The 18,565-nt window shown below is 41.1% G+C and overlaps 1 protein-coding gene across 1 annotated transcript in view; it reads left to right on the top strand.

The window, feature by feature from the left end:
* EIF4E3 (eukaryotic translation initiation factor 4E family member 3) overlaps positions 1 to 10,437 on the top strand; it is a 29,155-nt gene extending 18,718 nt beyond the window's left edge. The window contains exons 3-7 of the mRNA XM_019499558.2: positions 271 to 365; positions 2,860 to 2,920; positions 5,764 to 5,830; positions 8,288 to 8,443; positions 8,975 to 10,437. Coding sequence (XP_019355103.2) covers positions 271 to 365; positions 2,860 to 2,920; positions 5,764 to 5,830; positions 8,288 to 8,443; positions 8,975 to 9,021 — 426 coding nt within the window. The 3' untranslated portion in view covers positions 9,022 to 10,437. The remainder of the gene's footprint in view (positions 1 to 270; positions 366 to 2,859; positions 2,921 to 5,763; positions 5,831 to 8,287; positions 8,444 to 8,974) is intronic.
* Positions 10,438 to 18,565: the final 8,128 nt, after the last annotated feature.

Here is an 18,565-nt window from a genome sequence, read left to right as displayed (position 1 = left end):
ATGTGTTGGATGAGCAACTGTGTCTTCTCAGTGACATGACTTCAGTGTCTTTTAGTTCAAATATTGATGATGCAGATTTTTAATCATTAAAAGTAAGTGGAGCCACCAGAAAATAATGTCAAAGAATTCTAATATAAAGCAAAGGTAACTTGTGGCTTTCTGTAAGGGAGATTTGTGATAATTGTTTTAAGAATAAGAAGAGCAAGTAAATCTGCATGAAATTCACTGTCACGTGTATGAAACTAGAACTACTTTTTCTTTTTTTTAAAGAATTTCTGGAGTGTCTATAATAATATTCCTCCTGTGACAAATTTGCCTCTGCGATGTAGTTACCATTTAATGCGGGGAGAAAGACGGCCACTTTGGTATGTATCTTATTGTTGTCAGCTATGGGAGCGGGCGTTGTACACACGATAAATAATGAGGGGAAGAAGAGAAGAGTGGGAACAAAGTATTGCATGGCATGCTTCTGCTCATAGCAAGTTGACTTGGGATCCCAGAGTGACTTTTCCTGGTCTGAAGATCTTGTAAAGCTTAAAAGCCCATTATATTAAACAGAGCATTTTTTACTAATTAAAGTTGTAGTATAGTGAACTAAAAGTTCATGGTTTGCATTTTGATTTATAAATGTAAATAAGAAATCCTGAACTAAGGAACACAGAGAAAGGCTTTACACTGAACTAAATATTTCTATTAGTTGTCTCCCTGTTCTTTTTTTCTAATTCACAGTTTTTTTTCTCTCCACTCAGAATAGGTGGGGTATTGATGCGTGTGATGACTATTTCTTAGTAATGCCTCATCTGTGCCTCACTTATACGCACACACACACACACACACACACACACACGTACGTAATGTATGAGTGTGTGTATGTATGTATCAGGTATCCAGGTTGTAGCCGTATTGGTCTCGAGGAAAAGCCAATCAGGACTCATAGTAGAGATGCTTTCTTTTATCAGACCAAATTAAATAATTTTTTTGGCAAAAATCTAGTTGGTCTAATAAAAGCTAGCATCTCTGCTACAAGTCCGGATTGTATGTAAGTATGTATAATATATATTAAATTAAATTATTAAAACAATATATATTAAACTTAAGGACCAACTATAATATTTTGTACAGTACAGGAAACCCTCACTATTAATGGGTTCAGCATTCATAGTTTCAAATATTCGCGAATGCTGAACCTGCTTCTTAAATACATTTAAAGGAGCTCCATGCTTGCTGCCGCTGGGCTCCCGCTGTTACCAGAGCAGCCGTGCCCCCCCAGCCACTGGGGGCAATGAGTTCATGAACGCAGTGCCTTATTCACGGATTTGCCATTCATGGGGGATATGAGAACGCATCCCCAACGAATGGCGAGGGTCGCCTGTACATTGCTGCTTATTTCCCCTTGGTAGTTAGGATCCAAATCCAACGTAAGCAATCAATTTTCAATCAATTTTAGTTAGCTAGATTAGAAATCTTCTGATCAGTTTGCAAAATGTGTGTGTGTGAGATTGGATTAAAGTTGTTATGATCTCAGATTAATGAGCATAAATATGTCTAACTAGACGTTGTGTACCTGCAGGAGGTCCACACATTGTCTAGTGATCAAGTACAAAAACTATTTTAAAAGATATTACTGCTGGGAGGCATAGGTGAAATTGGTTTTAAGAAAATGTTGACATCTGCACAGTATATCTCCTGGATACACGTGCACTCTGGTCTTGCTATCTTTATTGACAATGTGGAAGGATAAGAAAGAACGTCATGCTCTTTTCTGTTGTTTGATTTGGTTGGTGATGCTGAGGTGTGTGTAATTCAAAAACTTTGTCTGAAAACGATGCATATCTTATTTTACGACTTCTATTAAAGAAGTTCTGTGCTGTCCTTTAAGGAAAGGAGTGTGCAAAGTTGATGCACACACCTAATAACTCACTATCTGCTTAATAATCATTGTAAAACTATTGTAGAGGTTCTCAGATTACAGTTAGCCAACACATATTAGATACTCTAATTATGGCTAGATTTTTATGAGTAAAAAATCTGATGATGCTGATATATTTAAAATATGCTTCCCTTTATTTGTCTTGATGTCCTTTGAGAGCTCCACCTCCATCAATAGGAGCCCATTCAGCCTAGGTGATCTTTATTTAGAGCTTGCACTTTTCAGCAGATCAAAAAACACATATCAAATATTTCACTGTATGCTTATAAAAATTGTCAACTTTTGCTTCAGTGGCATTTCACCTGAAGTCTGAAAACCATAATAAAGATGTATCAAATGGACGGTTACAGGACAGACCTATGTGCTGTATCAGTTTGAGCTATCATTTAATAGTTGTGTCCGTCCTGACTCCAGTTGCTTTAGCATTTCTGTTGAAGACGACTTCATTTCCAGTGATCACAGACTTCTGCTGAAATATGTTTGAGCTCCTGCATTCACTGGGAAGAACATAAGTAACGAGCTGCTTGTGTGAAAGTGCATCAGGTTTTTTTCACGATGAGAAGTTGCCACGGTAAAACGTGAATTAGCTTGGTGTCGCGGGGGTGCATTCCCTGAGAGTTTATTGCCACTTCAGAAGTGCTCGCTCTGTGGTCAGGGAAAATGTAACTGTTTCCCAACACATCAAATTTAGGAGAGGGATTAGGTGCTGAGAGAGCTGTTTCACATGAACAGCGAAAGATTTCTCTCTGGTGTCAGATTTACTAGCACAGGCCTCGCTGCCTGGAACTAGTGCTGATATTTCAAATGGGACTTTCCTTGAAAACTTGAAACCCAGAAATCAGTTATCACTTTTTCTAGGTCTGTGTATCAACTTTGCCCGGCACGTGTACTTGAATATTTGTTTTCTTGACATGTTTCCCAAAAACCAGGGAAGAGGAAAGCAATGCCAAAGGAGGTGTGTGGAAAATGAAAGTTCCTAAAGAAAGCACGGTATGTGATGCCCCTTCCTACCTGGCAATGACTAGTCAGGTTTTTTGTTTCATCTGCCTCTAATAACAGTATTCTTTTGTTTCCTTTTGTGTGGCGCTTACTTTGATTCCTGCATCGTAGTGAGCGTTGTCAATTCACAATGTTTAAAGTTGAAAACCTTCTATTTTTACCCTCCGTTTGTTCCTGTCTAACATAGGATGCAGTATTTGATCATTTTGCTTTTAATCATATTTGGCCAATATTTTATCCATTGATTGCTCTGGAGTCTTATAGCATCTGCAGTTGGCGAGCGTAATAGCTTTATAAACACCTTCCATCTCAAGACTGAATTTACTCACTTAGGCATAGGCAAGATAAAATGTAGCCAGAGGTGCTGTCGGCGTTAATAGTAAATTTATAGTAGGAGAGCCGTGATATTCTCCAAGAACTAACATGAAATTCAGCGTCTTTGTCACAGATTCACTTAAGTGCCCAATCTTGCTAACCACTGTGAGCAGCCCTATCGAGTGAGTTCAGTCGAACTGCTCCGTCTAAGTGTTTTTCAGGGTCGAACCCAAAAAGCGCTGTTTTCTGTCTTTCACCAGCTTGTCAGTTCTTAGTCCTAAGTGCTCAAAAGTCTTACATAATACTTTTTAAAAAGGGTTGAACTCAGTTCAGCCACTTTCCTTTCAGCAAACTGAAATGGCTTTGCTTTTGTGTAGCTGGCTTTTGAGCCTAAGCTTGCACTGATGCCTGTGAGTAATTTTTAACGCGAATTGTCCCAGTGAGGCGAATTGGCCTGGTTACATAACTTATCTGGGTGTGTTGAATGTATGCTGGAACTGGCCGATACACACAAAAGGCAAAGTGTAAGAAAAATATGACAGCCTTTCAGAAACCATAAAATACTGAAAGGTGATACTTCAAATTTCAGCCAAAAGTTAATTAAATTTGCCTGTGGGTTTTTCTTCTGCGTGTGAATCATCACAGCCATCCTCCTACCAGTCCCAAGGGATCACAAAACACTTCTGAAATCTTTTTTATATAATCCAAGATGAAGATTTTTCAAAAGTGTCTGCTTTTGGGAACCTTGTTTTTTTAGGTCCTGAACTTGAGACTTCAGAGGGGCCTGTGTATGTATGGGGTTTTTGTTTGACGGGGGGGAAGGGGGGGCGGATGGAAGAATGATCCTTAGTTCTTAAAAATTAGACACCTTACAGTCAGACAGGTTGAGCTTTAAATGTCACTTTTCACTTCTGAGAAGTCTGGCCTAAAATGCACCTCAGTCCATTTTTGACACCTTTGTAAAGATGGACGTTCCTTATTCTTAAGCTGTTGGTCAAGCATATGTTATGGTCTCTAGCATAATGGTTTATCTATAGTTAGGGGGAAATGCATTTCCCAAGTACCAGAAAAAAAGAGAAGGCCTGTTGTAATAACTTTCTGGGGCAAGTGGAAAAGGAGATATAACTTTGTTCTGCTGTCTGTCTTTAAATGTCAGGACAAACTGAGGTTGACAGAGCATTGGCATTTGAAAATGCTGTGTTTGCATGTGGACCGTGACATTTTTGCATGCTGGTTTTTGATACAAAAACTAATACTTTTTAGATCCTCATAGTCTGATTCTGCAACTACTTAATACTGGATGAAGTGCTTCTTACCCATGAGATCAATAGGACAGCTCTCAGTAGTAAGCACTACGCCCGGTAATGAGAGCTTGCACGGTCAGTTGTGGCATTAATATATGAATCTTTCCATGTCAAAGCTTGTTTCATTGACATCTTCAAAGTGCATCTCAATGCATTCTATCCCATTAATCTTTCCTTATTATAAATTGATATAATGCACTGGATTGGCTAATAATGAGTCATTGAAACGTGTTGTGCCAATCCTTTGCGTTCTCAAGAGATGGCTAGAAATGTTGAGAAGCAAAGTGAAGGCTGAAAAGACAGCTTGTTGTTTTCATAGTTTTTTTGCCTTTTGTATTAGCTTAGTTTCATTTCATTTTTTATAGTACCGAAAGGATAAAGTAAGTTGACGTGGCGGTGAGGGCATGGCTTAAAAGCAGTTTATGCAAAAGTCATTATGGCCAAATAGACAAAGATAGATGTTGCCATATGCTCACAAAACATAATTATGTCCCAGTAAGAGCACACCTTGGAGCTCATTACTGAATTTATTAGCTTAGAGTTGCATATGATGCATTAGAAAATAGATTCCAAGTTTTGAATGCTCTGCGGCTAAGGTAGTAAAAAATGTCAGAAGCAGATAACAGTGTCATTCATCTAGCAAAACCAAAGAAAACCAGCTGAAAGACTTTTTTTCCAGTTTTAATTCTCTAGTTAGCATTTGGATTTGTTGAAAGATGAACCTATTTCTTACTCAAGGAAAATCAGATGTGACATTTATATATTAATCCATTTAATTTAGCAGTACAGTTTGCTGGTTCTTTTCTTAAAATGGGTAGTCATTATTTTCCACAGAAACAAATGGGCACAAGTGGAATTTTATGGTCTTTTATCTTGCCTAAGCAGAAGAAATACTTGGAAAAAATCTACTTCTGTCTTTCAAAAATTAGCCCATTTAGTATGAGTCATAGACACCAATGTAGGGAAAGTAATTTTATACTTAAAATTCTGAAATCTTTATTGGAAGAACATTGGATTATGCTATTACTTATAAGGCTACTAAATTCTTCTTCCATCTCTCCTGAAGGAATTAATACTATAACATAGTACACACTTATAACACCGTCTGTCTCTAGACAGCCTCAAAGAGTGAACTCAAGACTGAGCTAGGAAATGCAAACTTTACATTGGCAAATGACTAACAGAATAGTAACTTTTTTCTCTTTTTCTGCTCAGGCGGCCGTTTGGAAAGAGTTACTGCTAGCAACTATTGGAGAACAGTTTACCGACTGCTGTGCAGCAGGTAAAAAAACAAATCACCTTTTAAGACTCTTGTTTTGTGTTTATTTTAAGCTGCTTTACCAAGCGCTAGAATTCAATATTAAAATATTCAGTGCTCAACCTGTGTCAGGATACAGAAGCATATCCAATCTCTCCGCTGTGAGAGCAAAACATGATTGCCTTCCTGTTTACTTAGTGCAGAACCAACTCTAGACTAGGTCCTTGCCTGTCCTCCAAAGGCCCAGGGTAATCTCTTGGAGACTCCCAGATTTCTCAAGTGTGAAACACTCACTAGGTGCATCTACACGTGTGCTTTACTGCAAAGTAGAGTAATTAGCTCCGCAGTAAAGCATCACCGTCTACACGTGCACTGGTCTTAGGGTGCAGCAAACTAACTTTCGGGGACAGCACTATCTTACAGCAGAGTCATTACGTGTGATTAAACACACGTGTAGATGGTGACCACAGCCTTAAATAGTGCCCGGTCAGCCCAGCCCAGCCCAGACTCCTACCTAACTCTCATGCCCCAGCCAGCCCTTCCGCCACCTGACACATCCACCCGGAGCCCAAGACTGACCCCCTGTGACCTGCCAGCCTAGGTCTGCTTCACCTCGGCTCAAATTGCTGCTGTCACACGTGCACATGTAGATGCTGTGCCCAGGAGCAGTTTTCTCCCGCTTAAGGTGCTCTGGAGTTTACCTTAATTGCATGTGTAGACGCACCCAGTGAGTATTCAGTTGATTATTATGGTACCAAGATTCCCAGCGTCTTGAAAGCTGTTTGCTCAATATATCATGTAATGTACCACTGCTGTTGAGAATACTGTATGTAACATGGGAGTCCTCACAACATCCCTAAAAGGCGTTTTTCCCGAGGCACAGAGAGATTAAGGACTTACCCAAATTCACATAAAAAGCCTGTGGCAGAGCCAGGAAATGAACCTGGTTTCCTGAGTTCCAGGTAAGAACTCTAGCCACTGGACCTTCCTTCCTGTTGCCTGAATCAAACGAGCTGATGTGACATACCTACTTGAAATGCCTTGCCTGGTAAATGGAAAACAATAAATAATTCAGACACTAATACATGATTTTGTTCAGCTCCAATATTTTAATGAGGATGGTATTTTCAGACTCAATCTAATTTCTAAAATCTCAACCTTGAGACTGCAGCCGTTCAGTGTGGGAATGGACTGCAGATAGGTTATCAGTTATACCTTGCATAAGAAGCATAATTGCCTGTCATATCTCCCAAGCTGGTAGGAGGCTCCCACCATTTTAGATGATGAGGTTGGATTACAGAAGCTGTTTAGTTACCAAGGAAGACAAATGACTGCAGAGCTTGTCAATCTTTTGGGCTCAGAAATGAATGACTAAGTGAACTTACCTCTTCAGCAAAGAAATGATTACAGATTAATTTTAATGGCCATATTTGTATGTCCTAAGTGCAACCGTCCATTTAAACAGTTTGTTTTATGTTCCTGAATTTCCCTATTTTGAAGTGGTCCATTTCTGACTGATCATTCAATAGAAAAGAACTAGGTTTCTTAATTCCACAGAGCAGTTTAACAAAGACTTCTCACACAAGTAATTTCTCTCCAACTTAGTGCAGTAGACAGGCAAGTTGCATTTATCTCACTTTTAGTGTGTTTAACTCAGTGGTTGTCTTGGATTATTTCCAACAAGGGTTTGCTGAACTAATATCCCAGATAATATACTTCTCTTACTTCTCGTTTTACTTCAGCATTATAGGAAAGGGAATACATGCTTCGGATCCTTTGGCAGTAAGAATCATTTAAAAATCTCTGCCAGTTTGGACCTCTTTATACATAGCCAAGCTAATACCAGGAAAGAAGGAAGCATTTCTCCCATTTACATTCAGTAATTCTTTTTAAGTAATTCTGTCCCAGTCGTGGTGTTTTAGCAATGGAGGACAGTACTGGGAATATTGGTGGGGGCAGTGGTACACCGATCTGTGTCTCATTAATTTATTTCCACTACTGTTTGGGAAAGCTTAGAGAGGCAACAGAACAATAAAATTTGTGTTTTGGGGAAATTATTGTCTTGGTCCCTACCATGTGGTAGCCAGGTAAAGTGCTCCACACACCATTGATAGATTTTTCTAGCCGACCGCTTTCATTTTTCTTATTACAATAGCCTGATACAATACAATACCATAATTCTAATACAATAACCATAATTAAAGCTACTGTCATAAATTGTTTGAGTAGCATCATTGCCTTGTGAGGTTCCATTTCCAATAACTGCCTCAAAGAAAAATATCATCTGTGAATTACATTTTCACAATTGCTTCATTTCCTTCAGTACTGGCATGACCTTAACTTTTTGGTTACTCTCTTTCATTCACTGGGCTAGGCTAACTTTTGGACAAAGTGTTTTACAGGACTATATATAATCAAAGTTGATTTCCCCACTTTTAAAAAATTCTCTACTATTTTTATAATACTTGTTTCTCTGTACAGCTGATGAAGTAATAGGAGTTAGTGTCAGCGTTCGTGATCGTGAAGATGTTGTTCAAGTTTGGAATGTGAACGCATCTTTAGCGAGCGAAGCAAAAGTATTAGAAAAGATCTACAAACTTCTGCCACAAACGTCTTTTAAAGCTGTGTTTTATAAGCGTAAGTACTCTGCACCGATTTATTTCTTCCCGCTAGGATTTCCGGTGTTGTTAAATTGTTCACAGCTGAGATGTATCCAGTAGAAAAACTGTGTTCATTGACTGAACTTTTTAGTATTCAGAAATAAGTAGTTATTGTTACATTACTTTCTAATTACTAGGGTTTTTTTGTCTCTGCCCAATAAAGTAGCATAGCAGGCAGTGAGAGTTCTGGATCAAGCTAGGTGGTATATATAAGAATATACTTAGGATCAGCTCTAGCAACCATCTCTTAAGCACCAGAGGATGAGTGCAACCTGCATTTGTAATAAGCCGTTGTTTGGCATGAAGCTCGTTTGGGAAGTAAGGGCACTTGCTCATTCTACTGAAGTATTAAACTTCCTCGTTCAGGCATGGTATATCGTACCAATGATAAGAAGAAGTTTAAATCTTTGAACATATACCAAAAAGCCCCTTAACCCGTAGCAGCTTCTTACTTACTTCTTGTTGACATAGTCAGTTTAAAAGATGTTTTTCCTTTTTCCCCCCGTAGCCCATAAAGAGCATCATGCTTTTGAAGGTCGACGTGGAAAACATTAACTGCTGTCAGAACCAAACTTACACTTTGTAATCTGGTTTTTGGAAGTGATTTCAATGGGGAGAAGCATGGACAGAAGCCTTTGCAGAAGCATCACGGGAGCTGGCCAGTTTCCATTTGTCTCTGAGGCTTTCAATTTGGGCAATTCTTACTCAAGACAAGGGAAGATGTTGCCTTGCTTACTGAACATGACATTCATTACATTTGGTTCTCTAAATCCTCAGTTTAATTTCTTGTTGAAACAAAATATATTTGGCCACTTGGTTTTCAGTTGGATTATATTTCTAGCCCTGTTTCAGTAAGGTTGAAGACGTTTGTTTCTTTTGAAGTAGTTGTACTGTACTTAGTTACGTGCAAACATGCACAAACATGATATGCTGCTTTTCCTTGACTTGCTGTAAATAGAGGAGAACTCGCTTGGTGGAATATGTTTTCAGTTTTTGTTTTGAAACATTCCTATCATGTTAAGATGTACTTGCTGTCTGTGTCCCAAGAGAGAGAAATTGCACTGCATTATTCTAATACACAAAGTAATCTGGTTTTGCACTGACAATAGCAGATATACTGTACAAGTAAATAATAGCGTAATCACTGAATGAGAGAACACATTTGAATTGGGCTGATGCCCCAAGAGATGATGCTAGCCAGTGACTTTAACTTGGGTGATTTCAAATTAGCACTTAATTCAGACTAAAATGAGAGAGCTTGCATCAGGAAAGCCAGCACCTCTCATTTTGGAGTGCATGATGTTTGAGTAATTTTTGTATGCTTCTTAGGAAGTGTTTCTGTGCATCTGTTAAAAAGTTTCACAGTTCATTTTTAGCATGTTTTAGAAAGTCAGTCTTGTCCTTATGCTGCTTAGATGAGATTACACCCCAATTTACACCCGCAGAGGTCCCTATCAGAATTCTTATCAACTTCAGTGCAAGCAGGGATGGCCCCAGCATATTTCAGTTCAAGCTATGATAACGCCTTAAGTCAGTTAAGGTGGGGTTTGGCCGGAGCAGGGGGGGGAAAAGAGGTTGTTTTTTGGGGAGGGGAGGGTTGTTTTTACAGCATGAATGTGAATATTGATAACATTAAACTTTGAAGTGTATTTGTCCATATTAATGGCGATTTCAACGTTTTATTATAGTACCAAAGATTTTATTTTTAGTTTCTTTTACAACAGGAAGCTGCCGAGCAGAAATGAATATGCACTCCGCTGATCATTACTTCACATTTAGTGTTTTTGTCTGGAAATTGTTCAGGTTGCACTGATTTCCACATATCTAGCATCTCAAAAGGCAGCCATTAGAATTGAATACGGTGAAAAATAAAATTTTCCCTTTTTAATTTTTTTACGTCATCTGTATTTATGAATTAAAAGTTGTGCAGTTAATGAGCATTGCTAATTAAACAAGTTTTCTAAAAGCAAATGCCTGGCTTCAGTAATTGCTTTCTAACCTTAAATATTACTGGACCCGCTTTCTTACGCCTAATCATCATTAAAAGAAAACTGTTCTCCAAGAAAATGTAATTTGGAGCATACTTCGAAATATGTTTTAAAAAATCAAGTTTTTTTTCTATTAATGCAGGAAAAAAGGACATGTTGAATATTAGTCAGTAGTTGTATGTTTTCAGTGGCAACTCTGATTTAGGGTTTCTTCTACTATAAAAAATTTGTGAGTCTTTGTGAACTTTTCATGAGTTTCAGGTTTTAAAGTAAAAAGCTTAGAGGCTTTATGTTCAGTTTAATTAACTGGTATTTACAGTTCAAACAGTTTCAGTGTCAAGTCACAGTTTCAGTTTCAAGTCACATTCAGTGACCTGAATGTGAGATTTACCAGTTGCTCTTATTCATTTACATTATTTTTTTACAACTGTGCATTTCTAATATATACCTAAAACTGCAAAGTATTCATAATGTTGAATCTGATCCTTTCCTTATTGCTCCCCAAATTGCCCGAGAGCCTTAAATTTCTTTCAGGAAATTCTTTAAAAATGTACTGTTTAATTTGAAATAGGTTTTGAACTACTTGAACTGTTTTAAGTTCTTTCTAAGGATATGCCTGTGCTGCAGCTACTACAATATAGATCACAGGTTCTGCAGACATACCTTTGCTAGTGTTAATTTAGCAACCTTGGTTACAGTACACAGTGAAGCTATGGCAGAATGAAGCTTAGCATCAGCTAACCACACACCTGTTTAATCAGCTTCTTAGGTTGGTTTTGTAACCTACGCTGCTGTATAGCTGTACTGCTCACAGTGCCCAAGCTACCTAGTTTAAAGCTAGTTTGAATATGCCTACTTGATCTGCAGGGCAAGGTTTGTGTTGCCATATTTTGCATCTCAACCAGGGCTGTGCACAGTCCATTTATGCCAAAAAAATCCAATACACTATGCTTGCAATTCTTCTTTGATTTCTTCCCTGGAAGAAATCAATTAGTAACCACATTCCAGCATTGAATGTTTAGGCTGGCTCTAGGTACATTGAAATGACTAAAAAAATTTCTTTTCACTAAAGCATTCTCTTTTGTATCTAATTAGTTAAATTTATTACAGATTACTGTTGCTTGGATTGTTCTGAGTACCCATCCTAGAATGGGCCAATTATTCCCTAGCTGGTGGATGAGCTGAATTTGCAAGTGTGGTAATAATTATCATTACTTAGTGTCTGTCGGGTTGATATCATGCAAGATATTTAGTTGGTAATTCAGGATTTGGTCCTGCATACGTCACATACTGCCAGAACAGCACAATGCTTCTGAGCATGGAAGTGCCTTCGGTCACTGAGCAAAGAAACTCTGGAAATTGGACATTCAGCTATCCTACAAACGGCATGAAATATGTTGAGTTTGCCCAGAACACCCAGATGAAATTTAGGGGGGTCCTTGGTAGCTGTGTTGGCCTGAGACAAGAAGACATACAAAAAACTAGAATTCTTGATTCCAAAATGAGACCTTTTATTAGACCAACTGGGAAATCGCAAAGACAACTGGGAAAGGACAATTTTCTTGCAATTTCCCAGTTGGTCTAATAAAAGGTATAATTTTAGAAACAAGAGTTCTAGTTTTTTGTATGTCTAGATGAAATTTATGCTTTTCTGATTTTAATATACTGGTATCTACCTTCAAGTTTCATAACCTTCACAAACCAATTTTGTTTCAGGAACTGAAAATTATAAAGAAACCTTCAGCACTAAAATGCAATGCTTGGACTAAATCATATGCTATACACCATAATTAGGCTTAGATCAAAGTCCACACTGTACATCCACAGGACAGCGCTGAATTATATTTTTCTCTGTGTTTTCATGTTTGCAATACTCAACCTAGAGACGTCACAAGATTTGAAAGTCCACTCGGTCTTTAATCCAGAGATCTGCTCTAATTAAAACATCACAGCATCTCATGTATTCAGCATCCCGCATTTCAAAATGGCCACGTGGGGAGCGCTTTAACAAAAGCCTGTTCGTCGAGCTTTAGTTAAAGTGCCTCCAAGGCCCTTTTGAGACGTGGGATGCTGGATGCATGAGGTGAACATAATGACGGTAGCCCCGGTGTCCTTACCCAGATTTCAATGTGAATAACTTTGCAGAGTCAGAACTTCAGCAGGAGGTATTTCTTCCAAACTGGGCATTGAAGTATTGGGTAGTATTGCCTCAAACTCTTACACTTTTCATTTTCCTTTGGGCTCAAACTTGGTGAAGGGGGAAAATTGTGAAACGCGTTGGGTTCTCTTCAGTACGAAGCGCTACATATACACAGTTATTCTGGGTTTAAGCAGGGCTGTGCTGAGATTTTTCTTCTCAGAGATGAACTTTGAACCTCCTCTAATTTTGTGCTATGAGTTTTTAAAGTAGGTTTCTGCAGTCAGTGATGTCTGAGAGACTTGCATTGTTTATAGCTGTTTGTATGGTTTCTATGCAAAAGACTAGGGTGAGGGCCAGTGGAATGCGGCCATGAAAAGTAAATGTGCATTAGTTGTGGTAGATGCAATAGGAAGTGTAAAGTGCACGGAACAGAGAAATCTGCAGATCCAAGGGGAAGTATTCCTCGATAAAGAAAGTTCCCCTTATTAGTTTATAGTTGTTTGATCTGTTGTTTTCAAAAGCAGGTTTGGAACAGATCTCACCAATTCCATTTATTACCATTAATAAAACAATTCTTCTATATGATGTGCATCTTGCTCAGTCAACATCCTACTTTTGCCAATCAATAGGTTTAGAAAAAAAAATCCTTTGTATTTTTCATATTGCAAGGTCAACTGGAGGATTTTAAAGAGAAAGGTCCTCTTAAAACTAGGGGTGCACCGATACTGATCCAGTAGCCGATTTACAGGAATGCAGCCTGGCAGATTGGAGAGCAGCATCCGTCCGGTAAGTCTGTGGTAGGAAAGCAGTATGGGGGAGGAAGGGGTATGGGGGGGAGGCAGATGAAGGCCCCCACAATGAGGGAGGGAGTGGGGCAGGGGCAGGCACTGCCCAGCCAGAGCAGTGAATATTACCCTAGGAGCCAGACAGGTCGCGGGCAGCTCATCCAGGGTCACATTCACCACCCTAGCTGGGTAGTGCCTGCTCCTGCCCCACTCCCTCCCTCACCATGGGGGCCACAATCTGCCCCCCCCATGCCCCTTCCCTCCCCCACAGATTTACTGGCCAGATGCTGGTCTCCAAGCTGCCAGACTGCATTCCTGGCCACGTGCACGCTGTGGCTGCATGCACGCACATGGCATTTATCGGTGACATAATTGGCTACACTGGCCAAAAGAAGCTGATTGCCAATAATATTAATTTTCCTTTTATCAGTGACGACCCGATAGGCAACCAATATATCAATGTACCTTTACTTAAAGCACAACTGGAGAATGTTATTTTCACAAAGCAGCTTGGGTGATCATTCTCTGTGCACTCAAACATGAAGGTGACAGATCTCTTTTTTTTTTTACAGGAGGAAAATGTTTTCAGATGGAAATTGTTCTTCTCTTGATCATCTTTCTTGCATTATTTCTCCTAGGCATAGGAGTGACAAGGAAATTAGAAAAATGGTGGAGTGCCCACGTTCTGATTTCAAAAAATATTGCAATCTGAGCTCTAATTTAACTCTAATGGATCTTTTCTAATCTGATGAGTTTAATGAAAAATGAATTATTCTGGGACTCTTAAATCTACCTGAGAGAGTTGGTACGTACAGTACATTGTGTGCATGGGAAAGGGACAATGATAAGATTAAGTACTTCTGTGTAGTTTCCAAAAAACGAAGACACATCTTCCTGTAGGTTGGGTAGTTGCTAGGCCTTAGGGACACATGCACTTTGATTATAAGTTCCTTGAGGTAGGAACTACCTTCTACTTTAGCGTCTACAACACTAAGCGTCTACAACACTTAGCATTTATGGGGTCATGTCAGTAACTTGCATCTCTGAGGTGATACTGTATCCCCCACCATTGCTTCTTCCTGCCTACCTGCCAGCTGCTCCAGCACCACACAGTTCCTGGCTGCATCACCAGGACTGCAGGACGCAGCAGGAGCTGGCCTGGCCCAGCCTTGACGACTGGGGTGATCGTCAGTGGTCTTCCCCTCACCATTGTGTTCTTAGCTGAGTTGCACTCTCGGGTGGAAGGAGGCTGGGAACAGTCCTAGGGTCACCAGGCTAGGCAGAGGCTTCTGGTAGGGGGCTGAGGGGAGGGCAGAGCCAGGCAGGCTTTGCTGCTGGGTCCTGCCACCAGCTCCCCTGGGGTCCTGTTGCTGCTTGTGCCTTGTCATCTTTGACAGGCAGCTAGGGACAGATAATTAATTTTCTAAATTTTTTAGGGGTTCCACGGTTCGGATAGAATGGCCTGGTGCACTGGATGTGACCTGCGGGCCGTATTTTGCCTGCCCCTGGTCTATTGAGTAAATCAAAGGCAGGTCAGCAATCCAGGTGCTATCTTTAACTTAGTTAGCTTGGGAAGAATAGCAGTGAAGGTGCAGCTGCCCCCCGAGTAAGTTGCCAGGGTGCCCAGGGGACTTGCACTGCCACCTGTGCTACAGTAACTTTGTTCCAATAAGTACCCAAGCCAATGGTAGCTCGCTCAGGATCACCTGTCCATGCTGTAGTCGCACCCTCAGCTGTACCATAGGCACAGCCTAAGCTTTCCAGGCAAGGACTGTCAAGGAACTGGTGCTGCTTAAACACTAAAGAGAAGATTCACGAGAACAGCAAGGCAGGTTCATCCATCGGCAATGGTAGTGTAGAGCAGGAAATGACACTGCCCCTTGCAAAGTAATCTGTGTTCTTCAGCACTGACAGCAGGGCCGGACTGGAGTTTATGCAGCAGAGAGGCTGACCAGCCGTATTTCATGCTTTACTGCTGCCTAATTTCCTCTATCAGCCCCTTGAAGTGGCTTGCTTCAGTCCTGGTGCCTACAACCTGTTATCTTTGATGGAGTGGGCAAGAAGAAATGGTTTCCGCCAGTGCCACTGTCAATAAAGGACTATAAATCAGCAAGCAAGAACAGACTGAAAGAACAGACCAAAGGAGGCACCATTCATCATGTACAAGGGGCCTGGAGAATATCCAGGCTCGTCCTGTGTCAGGAACACCAGTATTAGGAACAGGAATGAGATGAATCTACTTATTTTGGACCACAGTTCTGTCATAAACATGCAAGAAGATTTGTATACAATAGTGGGGATTCTTTCCTAGAGAGATCACCCCCAGGGATGTTTATGCATCAGGGCAGAGCTGGGAGGAAAGCTTCATAGTTAAATTTCCATACAACAGTGCCGAGAAAAAACAATGAATCTGACAAGTGCTAAGTGCCGAATGTGAAATGATGCAGCATGGCTTCTTGGAGACTGGTATTTTTTGTACGCTGGCACCATCTTAGGGAATGCACTTGAATGGAGGCAAATAACTAGAGCCCAGAACCGCCTTCCTTGGCCTCCATGTTGCTGAAACACTCCAAGGCAGAAGGTAAAAAGGTTTGTGCGTGTTGTCCCGATGCTTCAGTCCAGCATTCTGCAATGCTGCCAACCAGGCAGCTAGCAACAAGACAGCAGCCAAAAGCTTCTGCAGTTTATTGTGTGAGTTAACTCCTTCAAAGGACTTGGAAAGAGGAACAGCAGTCAACCAGACTCTTCTGGGGTAGATCAGCATCTCCCCACTCCTCTCAGCATAAAGGGATCTGAGTCTGCGATCTTCAGCACCTCATAGGTAGAGTTGCACCTTATTCCTTCACCCCAGCACAGCTAGCTGTTGAGCAAGGAGGCCCAATGCAGCAGAAAATGGTAAAAATGCCCGACCCATTTCTGACCGAGCAGCCCTGCTACAAAGCGACAGGGTGTGGATAAAGCTGTAGGTGTCGAAAGCTTTCAGCCAGTTGGAGAAAGTAGCTCACACGCTGTTGGGACTGAGAGTGCCCAAGACAGTTCTCCATTAGGGTAGGAGCTTGGTGTCTAAAAATGCCTGGCACTAGTGCAAAAGAAATGATTGTCTTGGCAACAGTAAGGATGCACTGTTCTCTTAGGTAACGTTTTTGCACTGTTGATCTCAAAGCACTTCACGAAGGGGTAAGGACCATTGTCTCCTTAATTTATATGGGAAACTTGGATGCAGAGAGGTCTGAGCAATGACGGGGCCCACGCATCTACAGAGATTCTCAATGGAAGCCCTGCACCAAATAGGCAGGTGTCAATCTTGAGTCTGATGACAAGTGAACTTCCCAAACACATGCACAAGTAGAGTGACTCCAAAGAGTCCAGTGAGGGGGAGGTACAGATCCAGACTTGGCTCTGTATCGGTGATTGCTATGGCAGGACTGGGGCAGCAGGGTAGATTTTATTAGCATACTGAACACTGTGAATAGCGAGATAGTAGCTTCCCTGTCATGAGCTGGGTCCCCAGTTGCAAATGCATTCACCAGTTCTGGATGCCTGAATGTGAGATGATTTACAGAAGTCTGGTTTTCAGAGGGTGCCCAGCACCTCAAAAAGGGAGAGCCTAGATCTCACAGAGGGGACAGAAAAAGAGTGACCATTTATGAAAAGTTTGGTCAAGGTGAGGACCCCATTGCCTTCAGTGTTGTACAAGCACAGACCATGGAGAACAGTTTCTGCATCAAAATGTCTGAGACCATAGAACAAGTAAAGCCAGGTTGAAAAATTGCCTTGAATACCTCCTGGCCATGAAAGGCAGCACCAGTGGGGTGGAAGGAGTCTGGCCTAAAAGCAATAGCCCAGGCACTTCTTAGCGACATATTTTCTTTTACATTGATAGCTAAGAAGAAAAGGCAACCCACAGTTCAACATCAACATGTGGATGTGTAAAAGGGTCCAGCAACTTCCCTGCAAAACCTGTTCTCCAGGGCTAAGTACAGACAGTCAAAAAAGTCTGAGGCTGAATTGACTGAGTCTTTGTAAATTAGTCTAAGCTGCAAAGATTGAACCAATAAGCAAATCAACATTCATTCACTTTTGAGTCAGGAAATGTAACCACATGCCTGCAGTGGCTCAAGCCAGAAGCCAGGGGCAACTAAGCACAGCTCTCTGGCACATAGCCAGCATGGGCTGCATGTTCACTTCTTCTTCCTGCTGCCCCTGAGGTCTCTGGGATTGGCAGTCCACAATCACAGCAGCAGGACTCTGCAGGGTTGCTCATCACTTCCTCTTCCTGATTCCAGGTGCCTCTGGGATTTGTAGTCCATATTCATAGCCAGCAGTAAGTTTAGAAGGGCAGGGCAGCTCTGTACGTGGGGGAAGATGAATTTAACCTCCTCCCAGACCCCAGCAGGGGTTTTTCTTGGAGTGGGATGGGGGCAGTGAGCTAGCCCTCTGCTCCAGCTAGGAAGCAGAGGGGCAAGGCCAGCCCTGCTCTCTGAAGCAGACAGTACAGCCCAGGCCAGGGTAGCAAAGCATACTGGGGGACTCTGATATTACTTGAACCAGGAAGGGGTTTGGGACAGAAGTTTCATAAACAGGTTTGACCCAAATCAGTTTAGTCTGATACTGCATTCAACCAAGTTTATCATAAATCAGTTTCTGGCATTTTGAAACTGGTTTATGTACACTGAACTTCTGTTCTGTAACAGGTTCAGACCAGTTTCTGATCACGTCAACCGGTCTATGTGTAACTTCTGTCCCTAGCCCAGAGGGTTTTTTTCAAGTCATATTTTGAAAGATATCCAAGCTGCACTAAGCCACTGTCCAAAATTACCCACCCTTTCCAGGAACAGCTGTGCAAAATTTTCCCCTTTCTGCGCCGGCGCCTACAAAAATCCAGTTGAACTTGCTGGTTCCACATAGCCCTGGGATTGTCAGGTTTCTTGAGGACAGTTTCCCACCACCACATGCCCAGGCTATCAAAACTACAAGCAAAGGAAAAGCAAATGAATGTTTGCATGAACAAACCAGATCCTACCAACTCCTCTTTGTAGTGTGGTCATCCTCTCTGTTGTAATGTGAAAAGCTTTGTCCCCTACACTAGGAATACACCATGGATCAGGAATAGCCCATTAGGAAATATAGTAATCAAATTCTACTGGACACTTACCGCTATACAGCATAATTTAGACCTAATTAGT

The sequence above is a fragment of the Alligator mississippiensis genome, chromosome 12 (assembly GCF_030867095.1).
Source record: "Alligator mississippiensis isolate rAllMis1 chromosome 12, rAllMis1, whole genome shotgun sequence".
NCBI lineage: Eukaryota > Metazoa > Chordata > Crocodylia > Alligatoridae > Alligator > Alligator mississippiensis.
The sequence above is the reverse complement of the archived record's forward strand: the minus strand, read 5'-3'. Positions and strand labels throughout refer to the sequence as shown.